Genomic DNA, 27359 nt, shown 5'->3' with positions numbered 1-27359 from the left:
GCAAGCAAGAGAAACAGAAAGAACTAGAAAGGAGGGTGCAGCCAGGTGGGGATCAGCCTCTTCTCCCAGGTAAACAGCGACAGGAGGGGAGGACACAGCCGGGGAGGTTCAGGCTGGCCACGAGCAAGAATTTCCCCACAGGCAGGGCAAGGAGCCATGGGGAAGGGCTGCCCAGGGGTGCTGAGGCCGGCGCCTCCGGAAGGGGGCGGCAGAACTACATCGCCCAGCGTGCCCCGCGCGGGCGGGCGCGGCGGGCGGAAGCGGGGCCGGGCCGGGTGCGAGGCGGCGGCGGCGGCGATGGGCGGTGGGTGCCGGGCCGGGCCGGGCCGGGCCGGCCGGGCCGGGCGGTGAGGGGATATTGGGCGGGGACGGGGAAGGGGGCTGAGGGTTCGGGCCGTTCCCCTGGGGTTTGCTGTCGGTCCACAGCTGCTGCCCCCCCGCGAGGGGCTGACGCCTGGGAGGCCCGAGACCCCCGGGAGCGGTCGCGCTCCGTGGGGATGCCCGGTCGGCCCGGCCCGGTACTGGGCTGATCCTGCGGGACAGGTGCTCTTGGCCTGAGGGCTCTTCAAGTAATTTCCCCTCTCCATCTTCGCTTTTTTTTTTTTTTTTTTTTTTCGTTAATAATAGCACTGGGAGATGTCTGTGAAGCAATTTCAGAGTAAAATGATGATGTCCAGCCATTCGGTTTGCTCTTTGCTTGTAGGTCACTTGTTATGAACTGGTGGTGTGGAAGAAGCTGAATGAATGGAAGAGTCTGGGCAAAAGGGAAGTTTGCGTTTTATGCTCTCCGCTGGCCACAGGACACAAACAACGCTGTGCATCTGAAGAGACCTGGAATCATCGGAGCTGTGTATCCTGAGGGACTCTGAGCATCTCTGAAGGTAAAAAAAAGTATTTGGTAGCAATCTTTCCTAACGTTTTGTTTCCCTGATCCAGCTTGGTGTTGTTTCCAGCCCTCTCCCCATATTTGCACCCTCTTGCAGGCCTTCTAATCCCTTTCTGATTGCTGGCATGTTTCCTGAGAGAATGCACCAGGGACTCTTTTGTGATGTCATGTAAAAGGAGTTTCTTAAATGTGGTGACCCACTGTTGGCTGAAAGGAGTGACCGCAGCAACAAGATAAAAATATGCATGTTTTTGTATTCCCTTCTGCCATGGTACAGTAACTTCTTACAAAGACTGTCCAGTCTTCAGTCTTAGAGTTGATTTTTTGCCAGAATACTTGTTTTTGTTCCGTTCTCTGCTTTTTCTTTCCCAACTCTACTGATTTGTCTCCTTTGTTTTTCCCTTCTTTGAAGTGCATGCAGTTTAGTCATTCTCTTGAGTATTGCTTCCAGTTTGGCCTTTACCTTCACTTTTCTGAGCTTTTTTCAAAAATTTTCTTAAAATGTAAAAATTTTGTCTCTCACTTCTTTTAAAAAATTAATATAATTGCAATATCTCATTAAGCACTTTTGCCTGTTTACAGCTACCTAGTGTTATCTTAAATTTGCTGCATAGCTTAGTTTCAGCTGTAATTCGTCTGAAATAGCATCTTCTGCTAGGCAAAAACATCCTGTCAGAGCTATATGACCATACCTGTTAAAACAATGAAGGTTCTTGTTGACAGCCTGTGGATAAAAAGCATTCTTATTTGTTATCAATCTTTGTCTTTATAATTATTGTAATCTTTGGTAACAGTAGTGTTATTTTTTTCATAAGTAAGTTTATTCTAAAGTACCTCCTACACATTGTTCTGCACAGAATCTTTTGTAAAGCATGGCATTAATCCCATAAACAGTCAGTGTGCTTCTTTGTGGTCTTCTCTGGTAACTATTTCTTACTGACTATGCTCACTGCTTCCTTTGAGCTCAGCCTGGGGCTGGCAGGATGGTTTTCTCTTTTAAAGGACACCTCATTTAAGGGAGAGCTTGTTTCCTGTAGATGAAGATGCAATGGATATGCACAGTGAATGGGCAGAGTAGTCAAGTCTTCTCCACTGACAGGAAAAACTGGTTCAAGCTTTGCATGAAGTGTTGTGGAGTTCTTCATCTTTTCTCTAAGCAGTTGAAGTGTTTGGCAGAAGCACTGAGGGGACCTTTATTGTAAGGAATTGTAGGTCCCCTCTTACCTTGCTTGTCGCTGTCCTGTCCATACTGAAAGTAATTTTGGGACAAATGCCACACAAAGCCACTTGCTAGATTTTGGGGTCTGTAGCCCTCTTGGCTGTTCTCTACCAATGCCTGCAGTAACATTACAAGGACTGAGTGTCAGTAGATTGCCATGTCCCTTTTACCAAGTGGATAATGAACACAGGGCAAAGCTTTAATTTGCTGTTTGGTGATTAAGCCTTCATTTTGCTTATGAACTCTTCTTGGTTGCCAGCTGACATCAGCTCTGCTGTATTCACAGCACATCACCACACAGAAGGCTGGTCCAGCGTGTGGTTGTTTTTTAATGGTGATCTGGTAGGGATAATGCCAGCAGCAGTGCTCTGCATGTAGCAGCAGGGATACGTAGCTGAAAGTAAGACTTTTGGGCCAGTTCTTTTCTTTCTCTGTGTTAGGTATAAATTTGAAAGGGCTTTGTCATTGTCAGCATTTATATTGGAAGGTAGTGACAACAGATCAGTGGCCCTGATTACATTCCTTGTCACCAGACACTACTCTGAGGATGGAGCTTGTGGGTTCTTGTGATCCTTCCACCCAGAGGGAACCCTTCCTAAAGAGAGGAGTCTGTTGCAGAGAGTTCCTCTTGCAGTAGATGTGATTGCAGTAGAGTGGAAAATCCAGACCAGCCTGCTCAGCAGCCTGTTCTCTTGCTTGCTCAGAGAATGATCTGCTCAGCTCTGAGCTCAGCTGGGCAGCAGCTTTGGCCCTGCAGGTGCTACTTGTTCTGTTTGCTTCGGGGGCAGTGTGTGAAGGGGCAGGGATCCCTCAGTTGACTCAGTGGGGCTGAATGGTGAGGTCAGATCTATACCACAGCTTGCTGTCCCTATCCCATATCCTGTGTGCCTGGAGCAAGACACTGGGATATAGCCAGGGATTAAATACTGCACAGAGAATTTGCTTCCAGGTCTGGGCTTGATTTTATGTTTTCCACATAAATAAAACTGGATATGATGTGTTCTCCCTCTCAATATTTCTATTATCTTATAGGAGTTCACAGTTTGTAGATTATTATTTAAGTAAGTTGTGGTATGCAAACTTTGCAGTATTTTAAATGGGTGTTTCTTGTTAGTTCACCACAAATCACTTCTGTTCTTTCTCATTGCTAAGGATGCAGTTCAAGGATGGATATTGCAGAGAGTGTGGCTCATTTAATATGGAAATGAAGCATAGGAAATGATATGGGAACACATAATTTTTCCCCCTTGTAAGCCAGTTTCAGACAAATAGAGGAGCAGATGGAGAGGAAAAGAAATAAGAATGGTGTTGTTAACAGCAAACATTGATGCCTTTGAAATTCCGTTCTTTAATTTGCGGTTTGTTTCTTAGTTCACAATTTCTTACTGGCATGTCTGACTTGAGGCACTTCACTGTTTTTTCTTGTGAATGTTGATGTTTAAGTTGTTACTGTTTCCAGTTGCAGTTCCTTTAGTTGCAAAGAAAGTAGAGCAAAATATTTTGATCAAGTGTGTGGGAGAAGGGAGGAGACAAGCAAGAGACGAGCTGATTAGATAGTAGTTCCTACCACCAGCCTACCTCTCTAGCTGCTGAGCTAGTTTCAATTTTTTTTTTTCCTGTCAAGTGCCTCAAGCCTGATTCATAGTAATCCATAAATTTAATCAAGCACAGAAAGCACATGAGAACAACTGGCATCTGAGAGGAGTCCTTTGGTGCATTGCAGCCACAAAGCATTTCTCATATTACCAGTCAGTTACTCATTAAAGTTATGGTATTGTCATAAGCATGTGTGATATTTGTGTTTTTCCCATGCCTCCTTTGACCCTGAATCTATGCCATTTGGGAGCACGACCCCACAAAGGATCCTAAGAGAGGGACACAGAGCAGAGGCCTGGTGGGAACATATGAAGGCCTTTCAGTTTTGTCCCATTGTTCCCATGAAACAGGGCACCCCCCTGCGTTGTTCTAGGTCTTCAAAAATACCACAGTATATATTGTAGCATTATTGCAGCATTTACCATTATTTCCAAACTTGTCTTCCAGTGCTTCCTTCATGTTCTGTCTCTAGTGCCTAGATACATTTCTCTCTTCCCTAAAGGCATTCCAGCACCTTGGCATGGCTGCCCTTTGTGAGCAGCCTGGAAGGGCTTTTTCGGCATGCCTGTGGTTCTTGTCTTTGCTGTAAACACAAGCTGTGAAAGCCGTATGTGGTGGCGGGATAAAAATAACTTCTACTCCTGGTAATCTCTTAAGGAAAGCTAAGTCTTCTTCCTGGGCATTGTGGAGGGAGTCTCTGACGTTCCCTACAATCAGGATCACAAATGGCAGTGAGCTGTGTCATCTGCTTTGGGGATGAGTTGGTGTTCTGTCAGTTGCTGTTTCAGGGCGAGCAGCCAGTGCAGTGTGGCTGGGAGAGCACACTCTCCAGGATATTATCCCTACTTGGAACTGGCAGATCCAGTGCATGCTGGCCAGCACTGAAGATTTGCTCAGTGTTCCTTTGATTCTAGCAGGTAGGAAAAGGAAGGGCCTGCATATCCTGAGGGGACCATGCAGAAGGGGGCTGATGAGTATGGCACTACTGGGATAACTGTAGCGTTGCTCACTTGTCCCTGTGTCCCCACCCAGGGCGCCATGATGGACAACCGGTTTGCTACAGCGCTGGTGATCGCCTGCGTGCTCAGCCTCATCTCCACCATCTACATGGCCGCCTCCATCGGCACCGACTTCTGGTACGAGTACCACACCCAGTCCCCAGCCGAGAATGTTAGTGAGGCTGGGAGAAGCATCTGGGAGGAGTTTGTCAGCAAAGATGCAGATGAGAAGACGTACACAGATGCGCTCTTCCGGTGCAACGGCACGGTTGGATTGTGGCGGAGGTGCATCACTGTACCCAAAAACTCTCACTGGTACAGCCCACCAGGTATCTCCAGAGCAATTATCACTTCCCTGGCTTCCCTGGAGTGCTGTGTGCTAACTTCCTCAGAACAGATTCATGCCACTTTGTTCCTTCAGAAGGCTTATTTCTAGCTTTGGTTTTGGTTGGTTGGGTTTTTAATAAAGACAGTCCAGATTTTTAAAGAAGCAAAGGGCAAAATGGTCTGTGGCTGTCAGTGCTGCAGTTTCTGGTTTTGATACATGATACTTGATCTAAATTTAGTCTTACAAGCTTGATTTTTATTTTGTCTCAGCTGTCCAGTTGGGGATACCTTTATAGTTGCTCTACCAGTCACTGTCTTTTTAGGATAGATCCTGGGATCCAGTGATGGAATAAAGACGCTACTTTATCGAGGAGGTGCTTATGCCTTTTAGCTAGTCATTCACTTGTTTCACATCACAAATATCCCACCTTTGCATCAGCACACCTTGGAATCCTTGAATGGATATAGAGTGAAATATTTGTATTATTTTTTCAAATCATTGGGGGATAAAATGTGTGGCAAACAATTATTTTAATTGCTTCAAAGTTAATTTTGAGTACTTGCTGTATGTGTGAACTCCATCATTTTGAACCTTCTTAAAGATGTACTTTAAGTACATTTTGTGGAGAAAAAGCCATGCATGAAATACTTTTTTTTTCCTCTCTCATGAAAATACTTATTTTGGAAGACAATTAAACCAGTTCTGCTGAATAGTATTCTCAAAGTAAAATCTGAGGTAGAAACTTAGTGTAAAGAAGCAAATCCTTCATGTTCCTTAAATAAGCCTATCTGTCCCATTTTTGATTTAACTGTTAGTACGAGACCACATTCTGCATATGGAGATAAGCAGACCTTAGTTAAGGGACCCTGAGCTCAAGACTATGTGACAACATAGTTCAGCACCATATGCTACCACATTACTTTGCCAGTATGTTACACATGGCACAATTCTCTGTGGATAATCCATGGAAGCTTGAAGATTCTGCATGTTAGAATGCTTATCTCTTAGTGTAGTACCTCATAACAGACACATTGTGCCAACTATATCATAGGAAAACATGTACAGATCTGTTTGGAGAGGTAATTTTTTTTTTACAAATGGAACTCTGAGGAGCTTCCTAGCTCAAATTATTGGGAAAGGAGGATTTGAAAGGGGGGAAGGAGGATTGAGGGGAGACACCTAATGGCAGCTTTTTCTTTTTTTCCACCCCTAGAAACTGATATGACTACAAACTGCATCAGTTTCTCCCTCTCTGATCAGTTTGCAGAAAAGTACATAGAGCCTGGAAATCACAACAGTGGCACGGATTTGAATCGGACTTGTAAGTGTCTTTCACTTCTGGTAGATAAACAAGTAGAATTTAAAAAAGTTGTTTCTCAAATTCAGTCACTAGTGAGGAACGCTTCTGTCTCTCTTGGTCTTGCTCACCATTTATTGTTTTTTACAGTTGTGCAGGCAGTAGGTCAAAGTTTAAAAGGAAGACATAGATGTGTTAGCAAGGATTTTGTCTATGAATGCAGTACAGGGATTTGTGAGTTAACAAATTACGTTCTTTCTGTTTCAGTGGAATCTTTGGTCCTTTTTGACTATGAATGTAGAATGTCTGATGAAGCAGAAACAGCAGTGTAGAAGGGAATGTTAAGATGGTGGGAGAAGATGTTTTTCCAGCCCATTTTCAGCAAAGGTGACTGGTGTGTTTTTTTCACATGCAGATCTCTGGCGGTTGCAGTTTCTCCTGCCCTTTGTCAGCATCGGCCTCATGTGCTTTGGGGCTCTGATTGGGCTCTGTGCTTGTGCCTGTCGCAGCCTTTACCCAGCCATTGCCACTGGAGTCCTGCATTTCCTAGCAGGTAAGTGTCCTGCCATCCTCCTCCAGAAGCTCAAGAGTAGCCCTGGAGCTCCGTGGGTGAGCTCACTGTGCTTTGCTGCTTCCCTCCCCAGGGCTGTGCACACTGGGCCTCGTTGGATGCTATGTAGCTGGGATTGAGCTGCTCCATAGGAAGCTGCCTCTGCCCGAGGATGTGAAGGGTGAATTCGGCTGGTCCTTCTGCCTCGCCTGTGTGTCAGCACCTTTGCAGTTCATGGCAGCTGCTCTTTTCATCTGGGCAGCTCGCACCAACAGGAAGGAATTCACCCTCCTGAAAGCCTACCGTGTGGCTTAAGAGCTGCTACTGTAGTCTGGGCTTTCCATGTTAGAGCCACTTCTCCCCCAGCCCTTACTACTTTTTTCTTTCAGTCAGAATTTTATCACGTACTGCATGCTTCTTGCCAGTCAAGACAATTTAGCCTGCAGGCTCTGAAGACAAAGACCTCTGGGCTAAATGACCAAAGCCTGCCAGAAGTCTGCAGAACTTGAACAGGTTTTTTAACTGTTTGTTTTTTTTAAGAACTGTGATTATTTTTTAAGCTACGTTTGGTTCTTGACAGTTCCCCTTAGTTAGATGTACATGCCCCTTCCTAATTTTATTACCCTGTCAGCCTGGAGGAAATAGAAGTGGTGTTGTGGGGTGGAAGAGAGACAAGAGAAGGTGCAGGTACGAAAGAATGGGAACCTCAGTGCACAAATAATACATAATCAGGAGCTGTCTGCTGTGTGACTGAAGCAGGCAGTACCTACAGGGAGCACCCAAGAGACATAAGGGAATTCAGAAACCTCTGTTATGGAAATACTGTAGCTGAATTAGTCTGTAGCTCGGCTCTGGATCTCCTGTTATCACTAGTTTGCTGCATTTTGTGGCATCTGCCAAAACTGCTGGAGGCAGAGCAGACAGCTGTTGCACTGCCTGTACAGCACACTCTGGACCCTCCTGAAGGCACACTCTGGACTTGCTTCTGCCAAGGAGTGGGATTAGATGGCCCTCATGGAGCTCTGTCCTGCTATAGCTCCACTGCTTCCAGGACCCAGGCTAGTTTGGTATCTGCACTACACGTGATTGTGCACTCTAATCTTAATTTGTGCTTTTGCTTGATGTGGCTTTCTTCTCTCTTGTTGAAAATGACCTCCTCAGGAGTTTTTTGGTTTTAATTTGGTTTAGTGTATATGTGTATATGTACATATATAAATTTAACTTTTCTTAAACCTCACCTGTTTATCCTGTATAGCGCACAACAGGGTTTTTTAAAAGGTGCTGCTCTTTTCCCTCTTGTTTAAATTAAATAATAATAGTAATAATAAAGACTCAGAAATTTTCAGCATTGCATGAATCTGATGGGAGGGTGAGGGAATGATCTAGAGTGGATTTTACTTAGGGAAGGAAGAACCAGTGTCTAGATCTGTTTTCTTGGAAATGTCACCAGAAACAATGACATTTTATCAGATATTTTAAATTACAATCACTGCAACTCTAGCCAGACTAGGTGACATATCATATCTAGAAAACAGTGTTCCAAGACTGAACTGTTTAATTCTGAGGCCTTGGCTCACCTTGTTTCCTTACTTCAGGCTTAATAAAAGAAGTATGCCTTAGGAGAAATAATTCCTGACAAAAGGACGGATGGCAAGGATTCTGGCTGATGAGCATGACACAGAAGGAAGCATTTTTATCTCATGGCTGTTTTTCTACTGTGCCTTTTTGCTTTTTTTTTCCTTGTAGGTGTTTCTACCCAAGCTATGTTTGCTGGGTCAGCAAACAGCCCTAGTCATGATTTCCCGGAAGCTCGGGTATAACTGCTTGTGTAATTTCTTTTTTGTTTTTCCTCAAGTCTGTGATAGGGTTCTATTATTATCACTGTTGAAGCCTTTACAAAGTAAAACAGAGATGATGAAAACCAGAATCACTGAAAAAGCAGTGGCAGGCCATTCAAGATAATCCTCTTTCTCCTGCTGTTGAGTAATTTTTTATTTTTCTTCCTTAAACAGTCTCTTTCCTACCCTACAATGTCTGGGTCAGTTGTAAGCTCGTGAGAGGAGGTGTGGTACTTTTGTGCAGTATCCGAGAATAAATGAAAATCTGTGCTGCCTGATTTGTACTGATAGGGTGTTTTTTCAGAGTAATTATCCTGACTTAGATAGATAAGGCCTAACAGCTCAGCTTGTCATGTTCCTCATTTTCTAGAATTACTAGGGCACGCAAGCCTCAGCATGGGTCAAAAGGACTTCAGTTGCTATTCTGCAGTTTGGGAGGAAACATTGCTGCTGATTTTATCTAGTACACTTTATGAGGTTTTTGTCTTTTTTTTTTTTTTTCAGGAGCTGGCAGAATAATTGTATTGTGTGATTTTAATCTGAGCAATGGAAATCCCATGCCTTCACTCTCCTTTTGTATGGGACACTTACTTTTCTGAAATGTAAATCTCAGTTTTCAAATTTTGGCTTTCTTGCTTTCTGTCTATAACAGAAGACTTGTTATAGACAGAAAAGGGGATGTTAGAGGTGCTGTCAGTTCTTTCCTCATAATTTTAAATACTAGAAAAACTAAGATTGCCTGCTTGTGTCTGTGCCTGAGACAAACAAGGCTTTAATTGAGCCTTGATTTGGATCGTTTTAACTAAAATGAGAGTTGCCTTTCAGATTTGGTGGGGGTTATTTTCTCTTTTGCCTTTTTGTAAAAATTTCTTCATCAGAGTGGATCTTGGTGAGAGGCAAATCTCTCCCAGAAAGAGGGCTGGCCCTCTCTCTTTGGGTGGTGGATCTGTGTATTGCTGTCTTGTTTTGTAACTATGTGTTCTGTTCAAGGTGAGCAAAAGGGAGCAAGAGTTTTTCGACTGCTGGCTTGGGTCCAGTAAATGGCATTGGAGAAAAGAACAACAGAGGAGATATTGAAGATGGAGTAATTCTGTAAAAGAGGCGATAAAGCACGTTAACAAATAATGAGACCCAGAGTGTGTGACACAGGCCCTTCACACTGACATGACTTGTTCAGAGGCTGTATTCAAGAGGAACTTGAGGCATGTGTGTATGTCTGTGGTCACGTACATGTGTGCAAATGCAGACACCCTTGCTCAAAAAAGTAAGAATTGCTTCAACTCAGGAGGATAAAAGGCTGTACTTGTATTCCTCAGTCTTTTGTGGTCTGACCATGGAATATGTTTGCTGATACTGGTTCAGTGCTGAAGGTAGGGATGGGGCAAATACAGTCAGATGAAAATAGGAGAAAAAAGGGGCTATTATGTGTCTGTGTGCACAGGGAAAATGGCACACACCTCTGACACTGTTGTATGGGTTGGTGAAAGTGAATAGAATCAGTATCAAAGGAAAAGGAAAAACAAGAGGAGGAATCTGGAATGAGTGTAAGAACTGAGGACTCTTGGCACTAGATGGGAACAAGCTCCCAGGACTCCAGCATGATCCCCATGTGGAATTGTGTAGCCAGGATTGCCAAGGCCAGCTGCTGCTCCTGCACCACTCACAGCACTGTCACAGTGGTGACTTAAGTGGGTGAATTGTCCTCTTGTGCTTATGAGAAACTCCCAAAGGTTCTGTCCCCCAAATCTGAGGTCAGGAAGCTGCATTTCAAACAGGCCACTGTAGTTGTTTCTTCCTCACAGGCTTGGGTTTGTTTTCCTGCCAACTCTGAAACATCTGGGAAAGCAGGACTAGCAGAAAGCTTCACAGATCAATTAAGTTTTTAGTCTAGGTAGCAGCCTCTTTTTTTTTTTTTTTCTTTTGTTTCCTTCAAATGGATGTTTTCCCTATTCTCTCCCCATGCTCCGGCACTTCTGAGGAGGAACTGATCAATGAAGTTTCAAAGAGGGGGTTTATTACTGTGTCTGTAAGGACAGCTCCTGCTGGTTTTAGAGATGGCTGAAAACAGAATAGTCTATCCCATTTCCTTAGTTTAATAAAAAAGTAAGGAAATAAAAAGCAGCATAGAGCAGACACAAAATACTGGTTTGTTGTGTAAAGAGTTTGTCACATGCAGAAGTAATGATATATTTTGGGTGCAAGTGATAGGAGAATCTGGGATGACCCAAGAGGCCTTTCTAAATCTTGTCATGCAGGAAACTGTCTTGATCTTGTTTTCCTTCTGGATCATGCTGGCCTAGTGATCTTTCCTTTAGAGCAGGTCTGTTGCAGTCTTTTTGCTATGGTGATAATGAATGCCTCCTCTCTCCTCATGTGAAATGCTCTAAAGTATTTTTCGAGAAAGATGTTTGGATTTTGGTTGGGGGTTTATTTTGTTTTGTTTTCGTCTGATTTTTGCTGCATAGGGCTGGCACCAAGTTGTATACCAGCTTGCAGTCAGTCTCTTGCAGTGTTGTTCTGTGATCCAAGGCAATGACTTCTGAAAAGCTCTTTCCCACTTTCTAGCATTGTGTGTACTCAGCCAGCACCTGTTATTCAAAGGAAAATTCTGAAATGTCAGCAGCTTGTTATCATCACATCTCAGACTGACTATCCACACACTATTTGTGTGTATTTCCTGCTTGAGTGGGTTGTGTGTCTCAGCTGAGAGGACAGCATCTTGAAGCTGCCTTTTTTTTTCTCATTTCCTTGGGAATAGCTAGAGTTTATGCTATAGAACTTTATAAACTGGTTTCGAATAGGAAAGGATCAAAACTTTGCATGCTTGCTTTTAACTTTCCTATTGCTGTAGAATATTGCCCTAACTTTTTAAACTGTGGCTTTCAGGACTATAGAGTGACAAATGAAGCCTTTGTTCAGGTAATGGTTCAGATATATGGCAGTGGAAGAGTGAATCCTCCATAACTGGAAGATTGCATAGGTGTCTGTTATGGCAATAACAGCCATATGCAAAATTACCACTTAATAAGCACTTGTCTCCCTACTGGTACATGCCAAGCCTTTGTACAAACCAATGAGCACTGAAAAAAAAAACCCTGAAAGTAAAAATATATTCCACTCCTTTGTTTCTGCCTTCCTTCTAAATTTACCCCGTTTAAAAATAGCCACAAGGGACAGTGTTTTATTTATTCCTCAGGTTAGAGCCATGAGTGTCAGATGTCTCTGCTCCATGCTTTCTGTGTACAGACAAGGGTAAAGATAATGCCTGATTTTTGTAGGGGATCCAACCATCTCTTTTGCATTGGGTTTTCTGAGGTGAAGACTGAAAATCTTCATGGAAGCTAGAACCTTTTGTTTAATAAGAATTGTTACTTAATCAGAATCGTCTTTAAAAAAGGTAGGGATTTTTTTAATAGTTTTTATTTTCACCCACCTTTCTCACATCTTTCATGTGCCTCTTTTAAAGTCTGTCTTACATGAAAATGTTTCAGAATACTATATTTTTATATGTTCCTGCCCCTGGAAGCTCAGCCACGAGGAGTTGCATTGCCTGTGTTAGTACGGAATGTCCTTTGCTCTGCCAGGCGAGTGTGATGAGAGCCTGTCCCAGCAGTGTCCATCCACTATGTGCCATCAGTATTTGTACTCTTGGATTGAGCTACAGAGTCAGCCCTGCAGTGAATTTGGGGCTTTTTTCATCCTCTGAGGCTAAGTACAGCTTCCATCTTTAGGTGATGGGATTTTTTGGGAAATTTTTCTACAGAGCCAGGTAGCTGATGCTGTTGGCTCAGTGACCATGAAAATACCTTTTTACATTAAATGGTTTCCATGTGAATTCCCTGGGAACCTTTCTCATTTTCAGAGGATTTGCCTGTGACAAACAGTATAAGGCCACCTGAAGTGTTTACACTAACATTGATTTCACTGTTGACTGAGTCCACTGGTTGATCACTAAGTTGGTGGGTTTTGGAGAACTGGCTGGGTGAGAGCAGGAGTGTGCTGGACTGGCAGTGCAGAGTGGATGCTAATTTTCTGTGGTGCCTCAACTCTGCTAGAGCCTTCCTGCATGCTGGAGAGCTGTTTCCACAGCCTTTCCAAGTCCTGGGTCTCAGCCCTGCACTGCACAGTGCTCCCTTACCCATGCTAATTCCCTAATTTAAACAAACTGCTTTGTGTGGGTGAGTCTGTGGTCCAGGTGACTTAAGTAATTTCTCCAGCCCTCATAAAATTGCTTTGAAATTAAGAAAGGCATGGGGTTCTTGCCCAAAAATCTTTACTTTCTGAATGTTCTCTAGGGCTGTAGCAGTGGTTTCTTCTGCAAACAGATACCTTTTGTCTTGTACTGAAGTGACCCATTCAACCAGCCAGCCTTGATTTGCATTTTGATGTTTACTTCCACACAAAACAACAGCAGCAGTGGTGTAGAACCACGTGTCTGCCCAGCTCTGGGACTGCTCGGGTTCACTAATGATCTTGGAGTTCTGGAAGTGGTGACCCATCCACAGATAGTGAGGATGGTCAGCAGTCGTGGCAGTAGCACGATGCTGCTGGCAGAGGCACCCCAGTGTCCCGATGCAGAACTGGGAGGTGAGGCAGGAGAAGCTGCTGAACTAGTCTGACTGCAGTGTGAAATGAGCAGCCCTGGAGAGTGTGTCCCAGGTCCTGGAGCAGCTTCACCATTCTGCTTCAGCCACTGCAGACCAGCCTGGGAACAGCACTGGGACAGCTGCATCACTGGGGTGAGGGATGGACAGCATGGACCACACTCGCTCTGGGATTTCCCCTGCGTGCCCACCAGGGCTTGAATGGGCTGGAGCAGCCAGGACTGTCCTCTGCTGGGAGGACAAGGAAGTGTGCAGCATTGTGGGGAGAGGAAGCCAAACCTGTTTGGCGGCAGATAAATTTGCTTTACCTTCAGCCACCTTTGTGAGCTGACAGGAGTGGCATCATCCAGGCAGCAAACTTGTTACTCCCCTTCTGTGTCTCCTTGCTTCCTTGTCCCAGCTCCTGAATGTTCTCTCGCTGATTATCCCCTCCTTGTCTCTCTCTTTCACCACAATAAATAAACTAGCTACTCAGGTCAGAGGCACTTTGGGCCATCCTTGGAAGACCTTAAATCTGTCCATATTACCATTGCACACCCAGCTGGGTGCATCTGGAAGCCTAAAACCAGCTAATTGGAAATGTGAGGCAGAGGGACATGTTAGGGCAGGCAACTACAGCCACTGGCACTCAATTTAACATGGCCTGGATGCTGTTGGCTCTGCTCTGCCAGTTAGTTTACAGTCTAAACTCTCTGCATCCAGTGTTTACACAATGAGAATTAAGAGCTTCATTTGCAGTAAAAGATAAGCATTGTACAGTCTGGACTCTGCTTCTGTTACGCTCCCTGCTCTGGGTCATCTTCAACCCAGGAGATGCCAGCAGGCAGCTGATAGCTTCTTGGTCCATGGACATTGTTGGTGTTCAACAGGCTGTCAAGAAAACAGAGATCAGCTGATGGAGCACTAGAGAAAATTGCCATGGTGGTGTTATACACAATGCAAAGATTCTGGTCTGCAGATAAAGACAGTAGGGATTTCCCCCTGCCATTTTTCAGCAGCTGTATCATATGTTTAGCTTGGGTTTTTCCCCTATTGCAGGTAATTTTTAGATTAACTGGTAGAATTTCTAGAAATTACATAAGTCACCTTTGTCTTCTCATTTAAAGGGAATATTTTCAACAAAGATGTCACAGATTTCAAGCTCCCTAACTTAATAAAAAATTATGAACGTTAGCTGAAGCAGTGAGAATGGACAGTCACTGAAAAAGAAGATTGAGAAAGTTGAATTTCAGAGAAAGATTGTTTTCTCTAGGTTTCCTATTCTGGGGCCTAGTAAATTGGAATGTGTGTAAAAAACGCAGGAAATAATTGTTCATCACTTGACCACGTTCAGCCTTAACTGGCATTGTGTGTTGAAGCTGTAAATAGCTGGGGGTGTCCTAAGAGGAGTGAACGCCACCTCTAGAACTTTAGAAACCATAACCTACAAGATAGGGAAGGAAGGATTTTTGTGTGGGTCAGGTGGCATTTTTTAAAAAGGAAATTAATGCACACAATTGTTGGTAGTTGTCCACATCCACTGGTGAAAGGACAGGAGGTAAGCAGTCTATAGTTAAGGAGCACTAAGTTGATGGACTGGAAAAAAAATCTCAGTTTTGGTGTGCTTGGTTCTGGGTGGATGATTATTTGTCCTTTCAGCCCTACATTGTTCCTCATCCAAGCCATCTTCAGGAAGATGTGCCATCTACCCAAGAGGTCATCTACTGAGTGTTAGAGAGAAAGACACCATTTTTGTGGGACTTTCTTTAATTCTGTCACAGAATTATTTGTGAAATACAAATACCAAAACCACTCATTAAACATGGACCCTCAAATGAGTGTTGTGAAATTTGATGAAGATTCAATTACTTATTTTACCCAAGACACTGTCTCAAGATGTGTTCCAAAAAGTCACTTACATAGGTGTTTCCTAAAATCTTCATTTGTCGTATTTGTTTGAGATGTGTTTAATTTGGGGCTTATTTAATCTAGTTATTCATTGAGGCAAACCTGAGGAAACTATGATGTCTATGTATTTGTGATGTTGTCCTTCCTTCCCCTTTAGAATTTACTGGCCAGTGGTGCTGAAATACTAGTTCTGTTTCTTGTAAAGGAAGCTCATGGAGGACAAGGACACTGTTGGTGCCTCTATTGAAGGTGACATCTGCGTGCATACTAAGATGTTCTAAGCAGAATAATCCTTTGTCTAGATGGCAATTCATGGTTATCTTACCCTTCTTTTTTAATCCCTGATATCACTGTTATTCAATGAATGAGAGGTATTAGGTATCTAGACTTTTTTAGGTGATTTTGCAAAACATGAAAGAAATGCACTGGGGTTTGCTCTCCTCGATTTAGAACTAACAAAAGACTAGCCTTGAAATCCTGCAGACATTAGAGTGATGCCATGCAGATCTGGTCTATAAAATTCACAGTAACTGATACATAACTGTTTGGAACCTTGGTGCAGCATTTTAAGTCTGTCACTTGCTGTAAATGGAGCAGCTCTATTTAACTCTGACATGATACATCTCACCATATTCCTGTCCTCTTTATGGCGTTTCCTGTAGGGCTGAAATGAGACCACACATATTTGCAGCCGAGAACAGCTGTCTCTTAGTCGTTGCTGGAGTATTTCACAGGGAGTTACATTAAAAATTTGTCATAAATAGCAGAATAAGGGCAGATGTTTGATTTGCAGTGAGATGTCTTTTTGATGTTTGTTAAGCTGAGTCAGGCTGAAAGTGATCAAAGGAAAGCATCAGAAATTAGAGGTGGTAGAGAACTAGACAAAAGCAAAAATTGGAAAATAAGTCTGAGCTGTAAATAATAAAGCTGACATTCCTTCTGGCCTTGCAGGAAAGCAGACAGCTTCATATTAGTGACACAGTCATATCTGTTATGAGATAATGTTCTTCTTCAGCTTATTCACACAGAAGTATTCATCAGCAGTTTCCCCACAAACTTCTTTGGAATTTACCTCTGAAAATGATGGGTTTTGAGCAAGATTTCTTTGTTATAGATTTCTCTTTCTTTTCACAGATTTCTAAGGCAGAATTCTCTTTCAAATAGGAAATAACTTGTTTCTCATCATACTGTTCTTCTAATAAGAGATTCTGCCCTATCTGAAGTCATTGTGTGCTTCATTCTTGAGCTCCCCTTTGTTCTCTGTGTCTTTATTTTCTAATGAAAATTCTTTCTAATGTGTGACTGACTTCTCTCAGATGAGTCCTTTGAACTGTTTCCAGCTGTGTCATTGAAAGCTGTACAAATCTTTCCATGGTGACAAAATTTACCAAACAAGAGGAAAACATTAAAATCATGAGCAGGTAAGCCCATGGAGATAAGAACTGGTCCAGCTGGAAGTAATCAAATTTGAAGAGGGTTTCTAGCATCTCAATGCCACTTTGGATTTGTGATGCTGATGTAATAGGTCTCGTATTCAAAACTTAGAAGGAAATGCTGTGAGTTCAATTCTGGTAATACCAGAGTTGATCACACACTTAAGGGTTTAAAATAAATGTTTAGGATTTTAGTGTTAGATGTTAATTTTGCTTCAACATATTGCCCTACACTTATATAAAAAATAAGGAGAGACTTTGGGACTTTATTGCTTGCCTAGACTCTGTGTTATAGGGAATTTGTTTTGAAACCACGTTGTGGCTTTCAGCTCATGGGGTTTGCTTTGCTTTGCGGTTTTCTTTGTTTTTGAGTCAAAGAAAACCTTAGTAAGAGAACTGTCTCCCTAGAGATCACTGCATCAACACTTATAATCTCTAGGATTATGCTGCTTTGTTGAATGTCAGACTGCTTCAAGGTCGACAAATTTACTTCTTCTGAGGCATGATGCTATGAAGAACTACAAAAATATTAGGTTAAGGGAAAGTGTCAGCCAGCTGAACATTTCCAATCCCTACTTTTTCACAAAGCCTGTTAATATCAGTCTTCCAGTTAAAGCTCTGTAGGATGGTACAGAGACAAGTGAGCAAATAGCACAATGGAGCCCTGAATATACAACTTAAAGTAAACACACAAATACACAATTATGGCCATGGGCGAAATATCGGTCTTGGCACTTCTCACCACATGTAGGTAGTAAGAAATGCAAATTCAGAAATCTTTTACTAGTCAAGTACAGTAATTATAGCAAGAAAAGGTTGGCAGAGAAGAAAGTGAGAGAAATATTTTCTTTCAAAGAAAATAAGATGTGACTCAGAAAACAATATTTTGGTCATTTCTGGCATTAACATAAATTGATAAGCAAAATTAATTCAGCAGTAGTCTCAGAAAAAATACTCTGTATGAACAGTAAACAAAACACCAAACACATAACTTGGCAGTGGTTGGAATGTGTGAAGACGTGCTCAGCGCTGTGCAAGAGAGGATAGCACACTTGCCAAGCCAAATTTAAACTAAACAGTGGCCTAACTATCGCTCTGCCAGGGAAAGCCAAACTGCAATGCCAAGGAAAATATAAAGGTTAAAATATCAGGGAATATAGTGATTACTGAGAAATATGTTTTGATTGATGGATGTATATATTTACAGTTAAACTTGCTAAACAAGTGGCAAGTGATGCCCTTGGTAGATCTACAGACAAAACAATTGCTAGTGGAAGAGCATTCATGTGATTTTGGCTTTTCTCTAGCAAAACTGCAGAAAAATTTAATGTTTTGGAAACAAAACGAGTAACATCTTCTGTATAAGTTACTCCAAGAATTAGATTGCTTGTCACTCGGTCCAGCAGAACTTGATGGAATTCTGTTTGAAGAAAAAAACCTACAATAAGTTGTATTTCTAAAGTAACAGAAGACATTGGCAAATAGACAGAATCCTTGTACTGAAGTACATAAAGCCGAGGAACCAACTGACCAGTGCCTGGATCCCTGGCAAGAAAATGGAGCACCTCACTCTGGAGACATCTCTATTCATGTGGATGAGAAGAAGATCAGGAGTAGTCAGCATGGATTCACTAAAGGTAAATGATTGTGTTCTACAATGAAGCAATCACCTGGGTGGATGAGGGGGGAGCAGTGGATATTGTCCACCTTGACTTCAGCAAGGCTTTTGACGCTGTCTCTGACAGCATCCTCATACTCGAACTCAGGAAATGTGGACTGGATGAGGGCACAGTGAGGTGGATTGAACTGAAATGAACAGCAGATCCCAGAGGGTCGTAATCAGTGGCACGGGGTATAAATGGAGATCACTAGTGGTGTCCCTCAATACTGGACCTAGTATTAACTTCTCCATCAATGGAGACTTGGGTGAAGGGGAAGAGGCCTCCTCAGCAAGTTCACTGATGACACAAAGCTGGGAGGAGTGGCCCATACCCCAGAAGTCCGTGCAGACCTCGACAGATTGGAGGGATGGGCAGAAAGTCCCCACAAAACAGCCCATGTTTGGAGCTCTTGTCATACTGTAATACACTGCCTGCCCAGCAGAGGAGTTAGAGAACCAAAAAAATCTGTATCCTCAATCCAACAGAGAAGTAGGAGTAAATACTGATGGAGTTGCTCCTCAGCTAATTTCCAGGCAGAAGCCATAGAGAAACTGTGAGTAGCCAAAGAAGTGGCACAAGTTTTACCAGTGTTCACACTCATTCTTCTGCCTGAAGAAAAGAGAAGCTTCATCTTCTCACAGGTCCCAAATGGATTGAGTATTCAGTATAGCTTTGCTTGTGAAGATACTGAAATCTTCAATAAGTCTTATGTCAAAAAGTTCAGGAGCTGATTGCAACACATATCAGAGGTGTTCGGAATGACAAGAATGCCTTCAGGCAGACATGGATGCTGCTTATTGTGCAAATATGACAGTGATAGAGATCAGGGACTTGATGTCCAGGGGGATATGCATGGATAGGAACAAGATGCAAAAAGAGACAAAATACACAAGTTCCAAACATACAATAGAGCAAAGTGGGAAGGGTAAGTGTCTAGACTGTGAGAAAATGCACTGAAGTAGAACATAGACATTTTAACGAGGGCTATCTGGAGCTGACCTACTCTGTGCTGCGTAGACTAGAAGGCCACACACCCTACATCAACTTACCCAATTTACTATTGCAGATCTTTTTTTCTGCTGATTAGTCAAGCATTCTTATTGAAGGCAGTTTCTTGTTGTGCTGGGAACTGGGTGAACTCCTGAACTCCCAAGTGATGGCTGGCATCCATGAAGTGATAAGACATTTCATCAGGCACAGCCTGTTATCTCATTCCACCACCTCACAACCAACAGCATTCTAGTAATACATTAGCACTTAAAATTATAAATATACTGTGTTCTTCAGTGCAGTCTTAAATTTTCTGTAAGCACTATATCTGGTATGAGATACAGGCAAGAGAGCAAGGTAGAGATTGAAAATTTCCTATACCTGTAAACAAAAGGCTACGTGAAGTCATAATCAAAATGCCTCACCTGAATTATTCAGTGAATATAAGCGAGGCAGCTTGACTGAGAATTGAGATCTCCATGGGGCTGGGGACTTCCTGTGTTGGCAGTTCCTTGCTGTGTCTCAAGGCACAAGGCACTAAGTTCTTCAGCATTCAGAGCACAACAGCATCCAGCCCTCTTGTGCCCAGGACCAAACCTGATCAAAGGTGTGGGCTTTGATCTGATAAACCCTTGTCATGTAAGGGAGGAGAGGACTGGCACTGGCACTGCAAATGTGGTCATTTACCTGCCACAAGGACAAAGCCTGAAGAGGAGATATAATACAGGCAGCATGCCCTCATCTAGAGGCTGGCCAGACAGCAAAAGCCCACAAACCTGCTGGATGACCATAGTGACCAGCCCAGAGCATTGTGTACCAGCAGAACAAATTGCAGAGCCATCTCCTCTCTTCTTCCTGAAGGGTGGAGCTCTTTTCACTGTCCTGATGCTTTTTTCCTTGTCTTTTTTTTCCCCAAAAACCTTTTAATATACCCAACATGGAACTCAGAAAACAACAATTTCCAAAGCAGCAGAACTGGTGAGTCACGTAACAAAACAAGGTAGCAGTATTCAATATGAATGTTGGTGCAGATGTGTACATATCTATAGAAAGAGAGAAGTTTTGAAGGGCCTGTGGGTGGAATGCACTGTGTGAAGTACAGTATTTTGAACTTGGGCTTGAAAATTCAGACTGGCATTGTGGAAGTAGTGAAGAGGAGTTTCTGGGGTACTTTATCAATACAAGCTTAATTGTGTGTCTCCATGTAGGTTAACAAAATCCTGGTCTGATGAACTGCAGAGGGTTTCCAGGAATGCTTAAAAGCTTGCTGTCATGGTTTCACTTGCAATATGCAGCATTGGTTGTTGTCAAGAAAAGAGAGCAGCTAAACCTTTGCTATGCAGTGTTTCTTCTAGTAAGTCTGTAGCAGTAACCTTGAGCTCATGGCCAGCCTTCAGAAGGAAATCTGATAGCAAATCATCATAGTAGCATCTTCAGAGGAAGATTTCATATTTCCTGTAGAAGTAGCAACACCACCTAAAATTTAGCCCATTATTGACTTACTCTTTCTATACTGAGATATCAAATATAGGAGACATTAGTCTGTACACTTGATGCATCGTAATTTAGCAATCTGAATAATGGAGCAGAGGTAGTGTAACATACATCCTCTTTTCTTCAGGAAGTCCCTAATTGCTCTGCCTCTTAAAAGTGGAAGACTCAGAGCTCCCAAGTGCTCCCTAATTTAAACAGGACCAACTGCTGTTATGAATGGAAGCCTTTAGTAAAAAAAGCACTTTTCTGTGTCTCTTGCTACCTGAGGGTGGAGACAGTTACCAGCCTGAGTCTCCAAGCAATTTATGACATTGAAGATAGAAGTGGTAGATTGGAACAAAAGGCAGAAGGAGAGATATATGAGATGGCAAGTGTAGAAGCAGGAACACTTTTAGCAATTGAAAAGAAATTAAAATGAAGCCTGAACAGTGGGCAAATGAGAAACTGAAGCAGACTGTGCACACCAGACTACTTAGATAGGAAGCACAGGAATATATTGGCAGAGCTGAGTGAGGACAGTGGCACAGAGTTGTCAGGGTTGAAACGTACTTGCAAAGGTGGAATAAGAATTTTATGTGCTGATTGGTATTACAACTTCCCCACTCAGGCCAACCCTTCCTTTGTCTCCCAGGAGGATCTATGAACACACCTCTGTTTACATTAACTTTACAACCAGAAAAGAAAAAAAGTACCATTTTGCTCTGTTGAGAACTGCCCATGAATTTAAACAAGACTTAAAAACACTGACACATCAAACCAAGTATTTTAATGGGCTTCTGAGTCTAGATTAGTATCATGAATCTTGGTGTCATTGGTATGAATTCATGTCATGGGTCTTTCAGTTTTGTCTCTAACAGGGGTTCCTGTTAAATGAGCACAAACATTTATGTTAGTAATTCTTTTTCAGGGAACTTAGAGGCATTCCAGGAACTTGTTTTGGAAACCAGACTGTACGTTCAATCTCCATGTGTGGGTGTTCCCTGGTCTCCTGTTGGATGAAGCAGCCAAACCTCTTGGTGGATCTCACACACTAAAGCAGCTTGAGGGGGTGTTGGTATTGGAAGAAGACACCTTTATTCAACTTGTACCCATTTACTTTGTCTTTTAAGTGGGAAATGTCACCAGGGCTCTAAATTGAAAGCCAGCTGTCTCAGGGTGCTCAGCTGATCATGTATTCCTGGCTTTTGCTACAGGCAATGCTCAATGTGGTTCCAAGGAGATGCACTTGTCCCTGGTTTGTATTGACAGCGGTCTCCCCAGGTGGTGATGGCAGCAGGTTCCACACTGCCAGGGCATGCTGTGTTTCTGATTTCTGACTGTCTATGGCCAAGGGACATTGACTGCAGTCTTGAAAACCTTTTTGGAGTCATGGCCCCCTTGCCCTGAGAGTTGCAGTGGGTTATGTGAGTTCCACCAAAGCCCAACAGTTCCTGGAGGACACAAGAACCTCTCTGTTCCTGAGTGAGCCTGTCTCTCAGGCGGCCGGCCGGCTGCTGCTCTACAGCGAAAGGGCAGAACAAACAAGGAAGTGGGTGCTTCCAAAGGCCTCAGCATGAGAGTGTCACTAACACTTGGGAGAAGAAGGCTGGGAAAGTCTTGATGTTCCCAGTGACAAGAGGAGAAGGCTGCTGGGGCCTGTCACCACCTGCAGTGACTGCACAACAGTGGGACACCTGCACCCCATCTCTCTTCTGTGGATTGCATCTCCTCTCTCCATGGCTTGTGGAAGGAATGTGTGAAGGGATGCAACTCTGTGTGTCGTGTGAAATGAATGGACCTTGTGTGGTCACAGATCCTCAGGAGGGCTGGATGGAGGCAGCCGTGAGGGTGGCAAGGCAGCCTGCTGGGGTGGTGTAGCTCTTCTCTAGCACACAGCCCACAGTGTTTGCCTCACATTCCCCAATGTTGATAAGCAAGAAGCTGCTGCTCCCTCAGCATATCATATTACTCTCCTGCTTCAACTCCCTGTCATTTCCTGACTCCTGTCAGCTCCACCTGCCTTCCACTCCAGCAGGTTATACATGCAGACCATGAGGTCCACTCCTTCATGGGAGGAGTGCAAGAAAGTGTGCAAAAGGGGAACAACATATGTAGAAATTACTTCAGAGGGGAAGGTCCCCCGCAGTCAGCTCAGTGCCTTCTGAGACTGCTGGGAGAAAACTGTAACACTGAAATCTTGAGAGAGGTGGCCTTTCACCTTTCACCAAAGGGGGACGTGTGATTATAGACAAAAGCAGGCACTGACTTTGAGAGGGTGCTCCAGGCTGGAGCCATCCAGCTTCACTATTCAGAAATGACACCATCAAGAGGAGACCATCACACAGCAGCAGTGAAACTCAAGGAGATGCATACTGGACACCCTCAAACCAGGAGGCGCTTCTAGAAATTGTTTTGGGGCTGACTTAGAAACTGGAAATAATAATAATAATAATAATAATAATAATAATAATAATAATAATAATAATAATAATGTCTTTCCTCATTAAAGACTGAATGGGCTTTATCAGCACTAAAATATGTGCAGACCTTCCATCCAAGACAATATTAAGCAAGACTATTTACTTGTTATATTACTCTGTTAACTCTGTAACTCTTAGATTTACTTTCTTTCTCCAGACAGCTAATGTGGAGTGTGCTTCTCTTTAGAACTGATTTTCTCTTCTAATTTTGACTACCCAAACAGTCATTCTGTATCCTTCAGTCTCCAGTCTCCTGGTCTTTGCAGGGGCAGATCCTATAGGGAATTCTAATGCTCATGGTATTGCAAGAAAGAGTCCTCTGCCTCTCAAAGAATCTTGGAAATCAAGGAAAACCCTTTGTCCTGGACAGCAAAAGCACCATTGATTCTTCTGGTGCTGAACAGAGATGTCCTCTTGAGGTTGGTGGCAACATCCACAGTGGTGGCTGGGTATTCCATTTGAGGAAGCACAGCCTCTAGGGGATGAAGGACAGCCCATCTTCTACAAGAAGATCTGATAGTTTGAACTTCATTGGGTAAGCCTTATATAAAACTGTGGATTCCTTACAAATTTCTTCTCCCCTTCAACTGAAGACTTTTCCCAAATACTGTTTTTCAACAACAAGCCCAAGAGTATGCTGTGCCACCATCCCTGAGGGACAGCTGGTTTGGTGGTACACACCAAGGGAACTGTTTTCAGCAGAGCCAGTTTATCTGGCAGCCCCCCAGCAGTACGGATCAATTGCCCCACACAAGTGACCTGAGGCTCAAAGTAAGTTTATTTTGCATGCAGTTTGGGACAGACAGTAGTGTGAGTCTGAGTTTGATGCGATGACATCCAACACTCTCATGTGCTGTCTCTTGCTACTAGTGAGACTGGACCTCAAACAGGTGACATGCAAATTCACATGAACAGGTGGGATTGGAGAATTAATTTTATTTCCCTAAACAGTACTAGAAATGCCCTCATGATCCCAATGTATTTGTTGTAACGTAGTAAGGACATGATTAGCATTTAATGCTATTTAACAAATATGCTAATTAATTTAGGCAACAGTAATCAGTACCTGCACAGATTAACAAACTTGACCAGTCAGTGGTGTGAAATAACCATGAGGATATGATATATTAACTCTGCTTTGCATTTTAAGGTTGAATTTGGGCATCCCTTCCTAATACCCCGAAGAAGTCTTCTTCCAAAATTGAAGATACATTTGGCTATGACAGGAGTCTCTCTTTCCTTATTTTGTATTTGATGCTGAATGGGGGCAAAAAACAAATCTGTTATTTGGGGTGCTGTGAGAACATAACAAATAGAATTAATTTGTGATCTGAAACTTCATAATGTCTTTTTTGATCAGGTTTATAAATCATCAAGGCTTTGGAAGAAAAAGATTAAGTGTCTGTTTGTAAATCCAAATTATTCTGATAAATCCAAAGTAAATAAAGCCAAATATCTACCAGAATAGATACTTTTGGTGACAGTTCCTCTGGACTTGGGGACCCCAGGAATCCTGTAAAGCATCTGCAGAGGTTCCTCGCAACTCCCTCTTGGTCCCCAGTTAAGAACTGGGCCAGCCACGTACCCGTCAGGGGTGGGGTTTACTCTAACAGGGTGTAGTTCAGCCCAACCCCACATGGTGTTTCAAAGCCTGCCTTCTTTGTTGCCCTTCTCCCAGGCCCTGTGTCCATAGAGCCTTTGATCACAGCACATCTGTCCTCCAGCATCCTCTTTCTGCAAACTCTCATTCTTAAGGTCAAACATGTGCCAGCAACAGCTCCCACACACAGCAGCCCTGAGCACAAAACTCAGGCTGGGTGGGGAATGGCTCAGGAGGGCCCTGGGAAGGACCTGGGGCCATTGGTGGATGAGAAGCTCAACATGACCCAGCAATGAGCACTCACAGCCCCGAATGCCAACTGCATCCTGGGCTGCATCCAAAGCAGTGAGCCAGCAGGGTGAGGCAGGTGATCCTCCCCCTCTGCTCCAGTTTGCTGGGACCCCACATGAGGCATTGCATCCAGCACAAGAATGATGTGAGCCTGCTGGAGCGAGGCCAGGGGAGGGCCATGAAGGTGATCTGAGGGCAGGAGCACCCCTCCCTCCTATGAAGACAGAGGGCTGGGGCTGTTCATCATAGGGAAAAAAGGCTTCTGGGAGATCTTAGAGCAGCCTTCCAGTATCTAAATGGGGCTACAAGAGAACTGGAAAGGGACTTTTTACAAGGGCTTGTAGTGACAGTACAAGGGGCAATGGCTTTTAAATGAAAAAGAGTAGGTTAGTGTCGCCCTGTTCTTCTAAGTTCTTCTAAGCCTTCTGTTGTTTACATTTTTGTAATGGAGTTTCTCAGGCACACTTTTATGTAAATAATGATTGTTTTGCATCCTCCAATCCAGGGTCACTTTTCAAATTCTGTATATATGAAGGTTGAAAATAAACTGCCCTTCTTTTTTTACCTTGGAAGTTCCAGCATGTGTGTCATTCTATTTTGTGTCCAATTGTGACAGGTTTGGATTAGATATTAGGAATAAATCCTTTACTGTGAGGGTGCTGAGGTACTGGGACAGGTTTGCTCAGAGATGTTGTGGATGCCCCATTCATGGAAGCATTAAAGGTGAGACTGGATGGCACTTGAAGCAACTTGTCTGAGTAGAAGGTGTCTCTGCCCATTGCAGGGGTTTCAAATTATTTTTAAGGTCCCTCCCAACCCAAACCATTCTATGATTCTGTGATTCTATGATTCTATGTGATTTGGCATTATGACTTGAATAAATGAATAGTTACTGATGGGGGCTTCCAAGGGCAGAAGCTTTGTAACTTCTCCTGAGCCCCTCTGAGGTAGTGCAGGGCAGGGAGAAGCTGGGTGTGTGTTGTGCTCAAGCTGTCCTCCCTCCTCCCCTACTGCCAGCACATGGCCCATCACTGGGGGGTGGTGGAAATTTCAGGCTGGTCATTGCAATGAGATTTACTCAATCCTGCTGTCTCGTTTGCCCTGTATCACAGGGCATCTCCCAGGATGTACTGTATCTTGAAAACTTGCTTGGCAAAGAGTGACAGCAGCTGTACTGGGGCAGGTCTCAGCAGAAGGGAGCCGCATACACGACTTGCTGATGACCTTTGATTCACTACCAATGTGTAGCAAGCAAATATTTAAACCCATGCTATTCAGAAGGGAAACACAGCTTTAGCAAGGAACACTCAGGCAAGGAGTGCTGCTATGATAGTCCTGGGCTGTTCCCAAGAAGGGGCAAGCAGCCCCCTTCCCCTCCTCTTCCACTCCAGAAGTGCAGCCCACCCTGCCCACTGCGCCCACACCAGGGAAGGGGCATATGCTCAGACCCCAAGTCAAGTGGCTGCTGTACCAAGGAAAGAAGGAGTTTTAAAGCTGTTTCAAGCCCAAAGACAAAATAACTGTGGCCATTTCTCCTGTGCACGTTGCCTGTGGCTTCATACAGGCAGAGGCTGTGTGACAGGGAGGCCACCTCTGGATTTGGCTGCCGGCTGTGACCAGAGCCCCGGGGCTGGACCCAGCTGCTGGTCTCCTACTGTGGCTGGTAGCCGCATACTGACGAGTTTTCAAGAAATCTATTGGTGTTAGTCAGGTGCAGCAACAGGCCAAGAGGGTATTTATCCCTTGGAGTGGGGCCAAATTAGCTCTTTTGGTGAGTTTATAATTAGGTACCTGCATTTAACAGTATTCTTTCTGTTGGATTTTTATAGTTTTGTCTTTTCTTTTTTAAACATGAAAATAATCAGTCTTAAAATAAAATAATTTATAAAAATATACCCTGGGAAGTGATCTATAAAAGGAGAAGATCCTTGCCAAGGGAATGCCACAGCAGCGAGCCCAAGCCACAGAAAGCCCGGTTGAAGGCTTCACTTTGCCGCAGCTTCTCAGAGGTTAACCAGGGTCTGTAAGCAAACAGCTTAAAGGAGCCCGGCTTAGTGCCTGGGTCTTGGGCTGTCCCAGAGCCTACCGGCCTAATGCCCTTGCAGCAGCCCCTCCCTCCCTGCCAAAGGCGATGCTGGGCAAACAGAGCCAGCCCTCGCCCTCTGCTCCCGCAGCGGGGACGGACCGGACCGCGCTGGGGCTCGGGGGCATCGCAGGAGAGGGTGTTC

General features: G+C 43.7%; 1 protein-coding gene across 2 annotated transcripts; it reads left to right on the top strand.

Annotated features, from left to right (window-relative positions):
- The first annotated feature begins 254 nt into the window (after nucleotides 1–254).
- CLDND1 (claudin domain containing 1) lies at nucleotides 255–8990 on the top strand. Of its 2 annotated transcripts, XM_036385109.2 has the most exons (6): nucleotides 255–304; nucleotides 704–881; nucleotides 4734–5028; nucleotides 6241–6348; nucleotides 6740–6877; nucleotides 6969–8990. In XM_036385109.2, the coding sequence occupies exons 3-6, from the start codon at nucleotides 4740–4742 to the stop codon at nucleotides 7187–7189; spliced, it is 756 nt and encodes a 251-aa protein (XP_036241002.1). In that variant the 5' UTR covers nucleotides 255–304; nucleotides 704–881; nucleotides 4734–4739; the 3' UTR covers nucleotides 7190–8990. The 2 variants fall into 2 exon arrangements, with proteins under 2 accessions (XP_036241002.1, XP_036241010.1); XM_036385117.2 differs by lacking the exons at nucleotides 255–304; nucleotides 704–881 and having other exon boundaries at nucleotides 4732–4837.
- The last annotated feature ends 18369 nt before the right edge of the window (nucleotides 8991–27359 follow it).

Source organism: Molothrus ater, chromosome 2 (genome assembly GCF_012460135.2).
Source record: "Molothrus ater isolate BHLD 08-10-18 breed brown headed cowbird chromosome 2, BPBGC_Mater_1.1, whole genome shotgun sequence".
Classification (NCBI taxonomy): Eukaryota; Metazoa; Chordata; class Aves; order Passeriformes; family Icteridae; genus Molothrus; species Molothrus ater.
The sequence above is the reverse complement of the archived record's forward strand: the minus strand, read 5'-3'. Positions and strand labels throughout refer to the sequence as shown.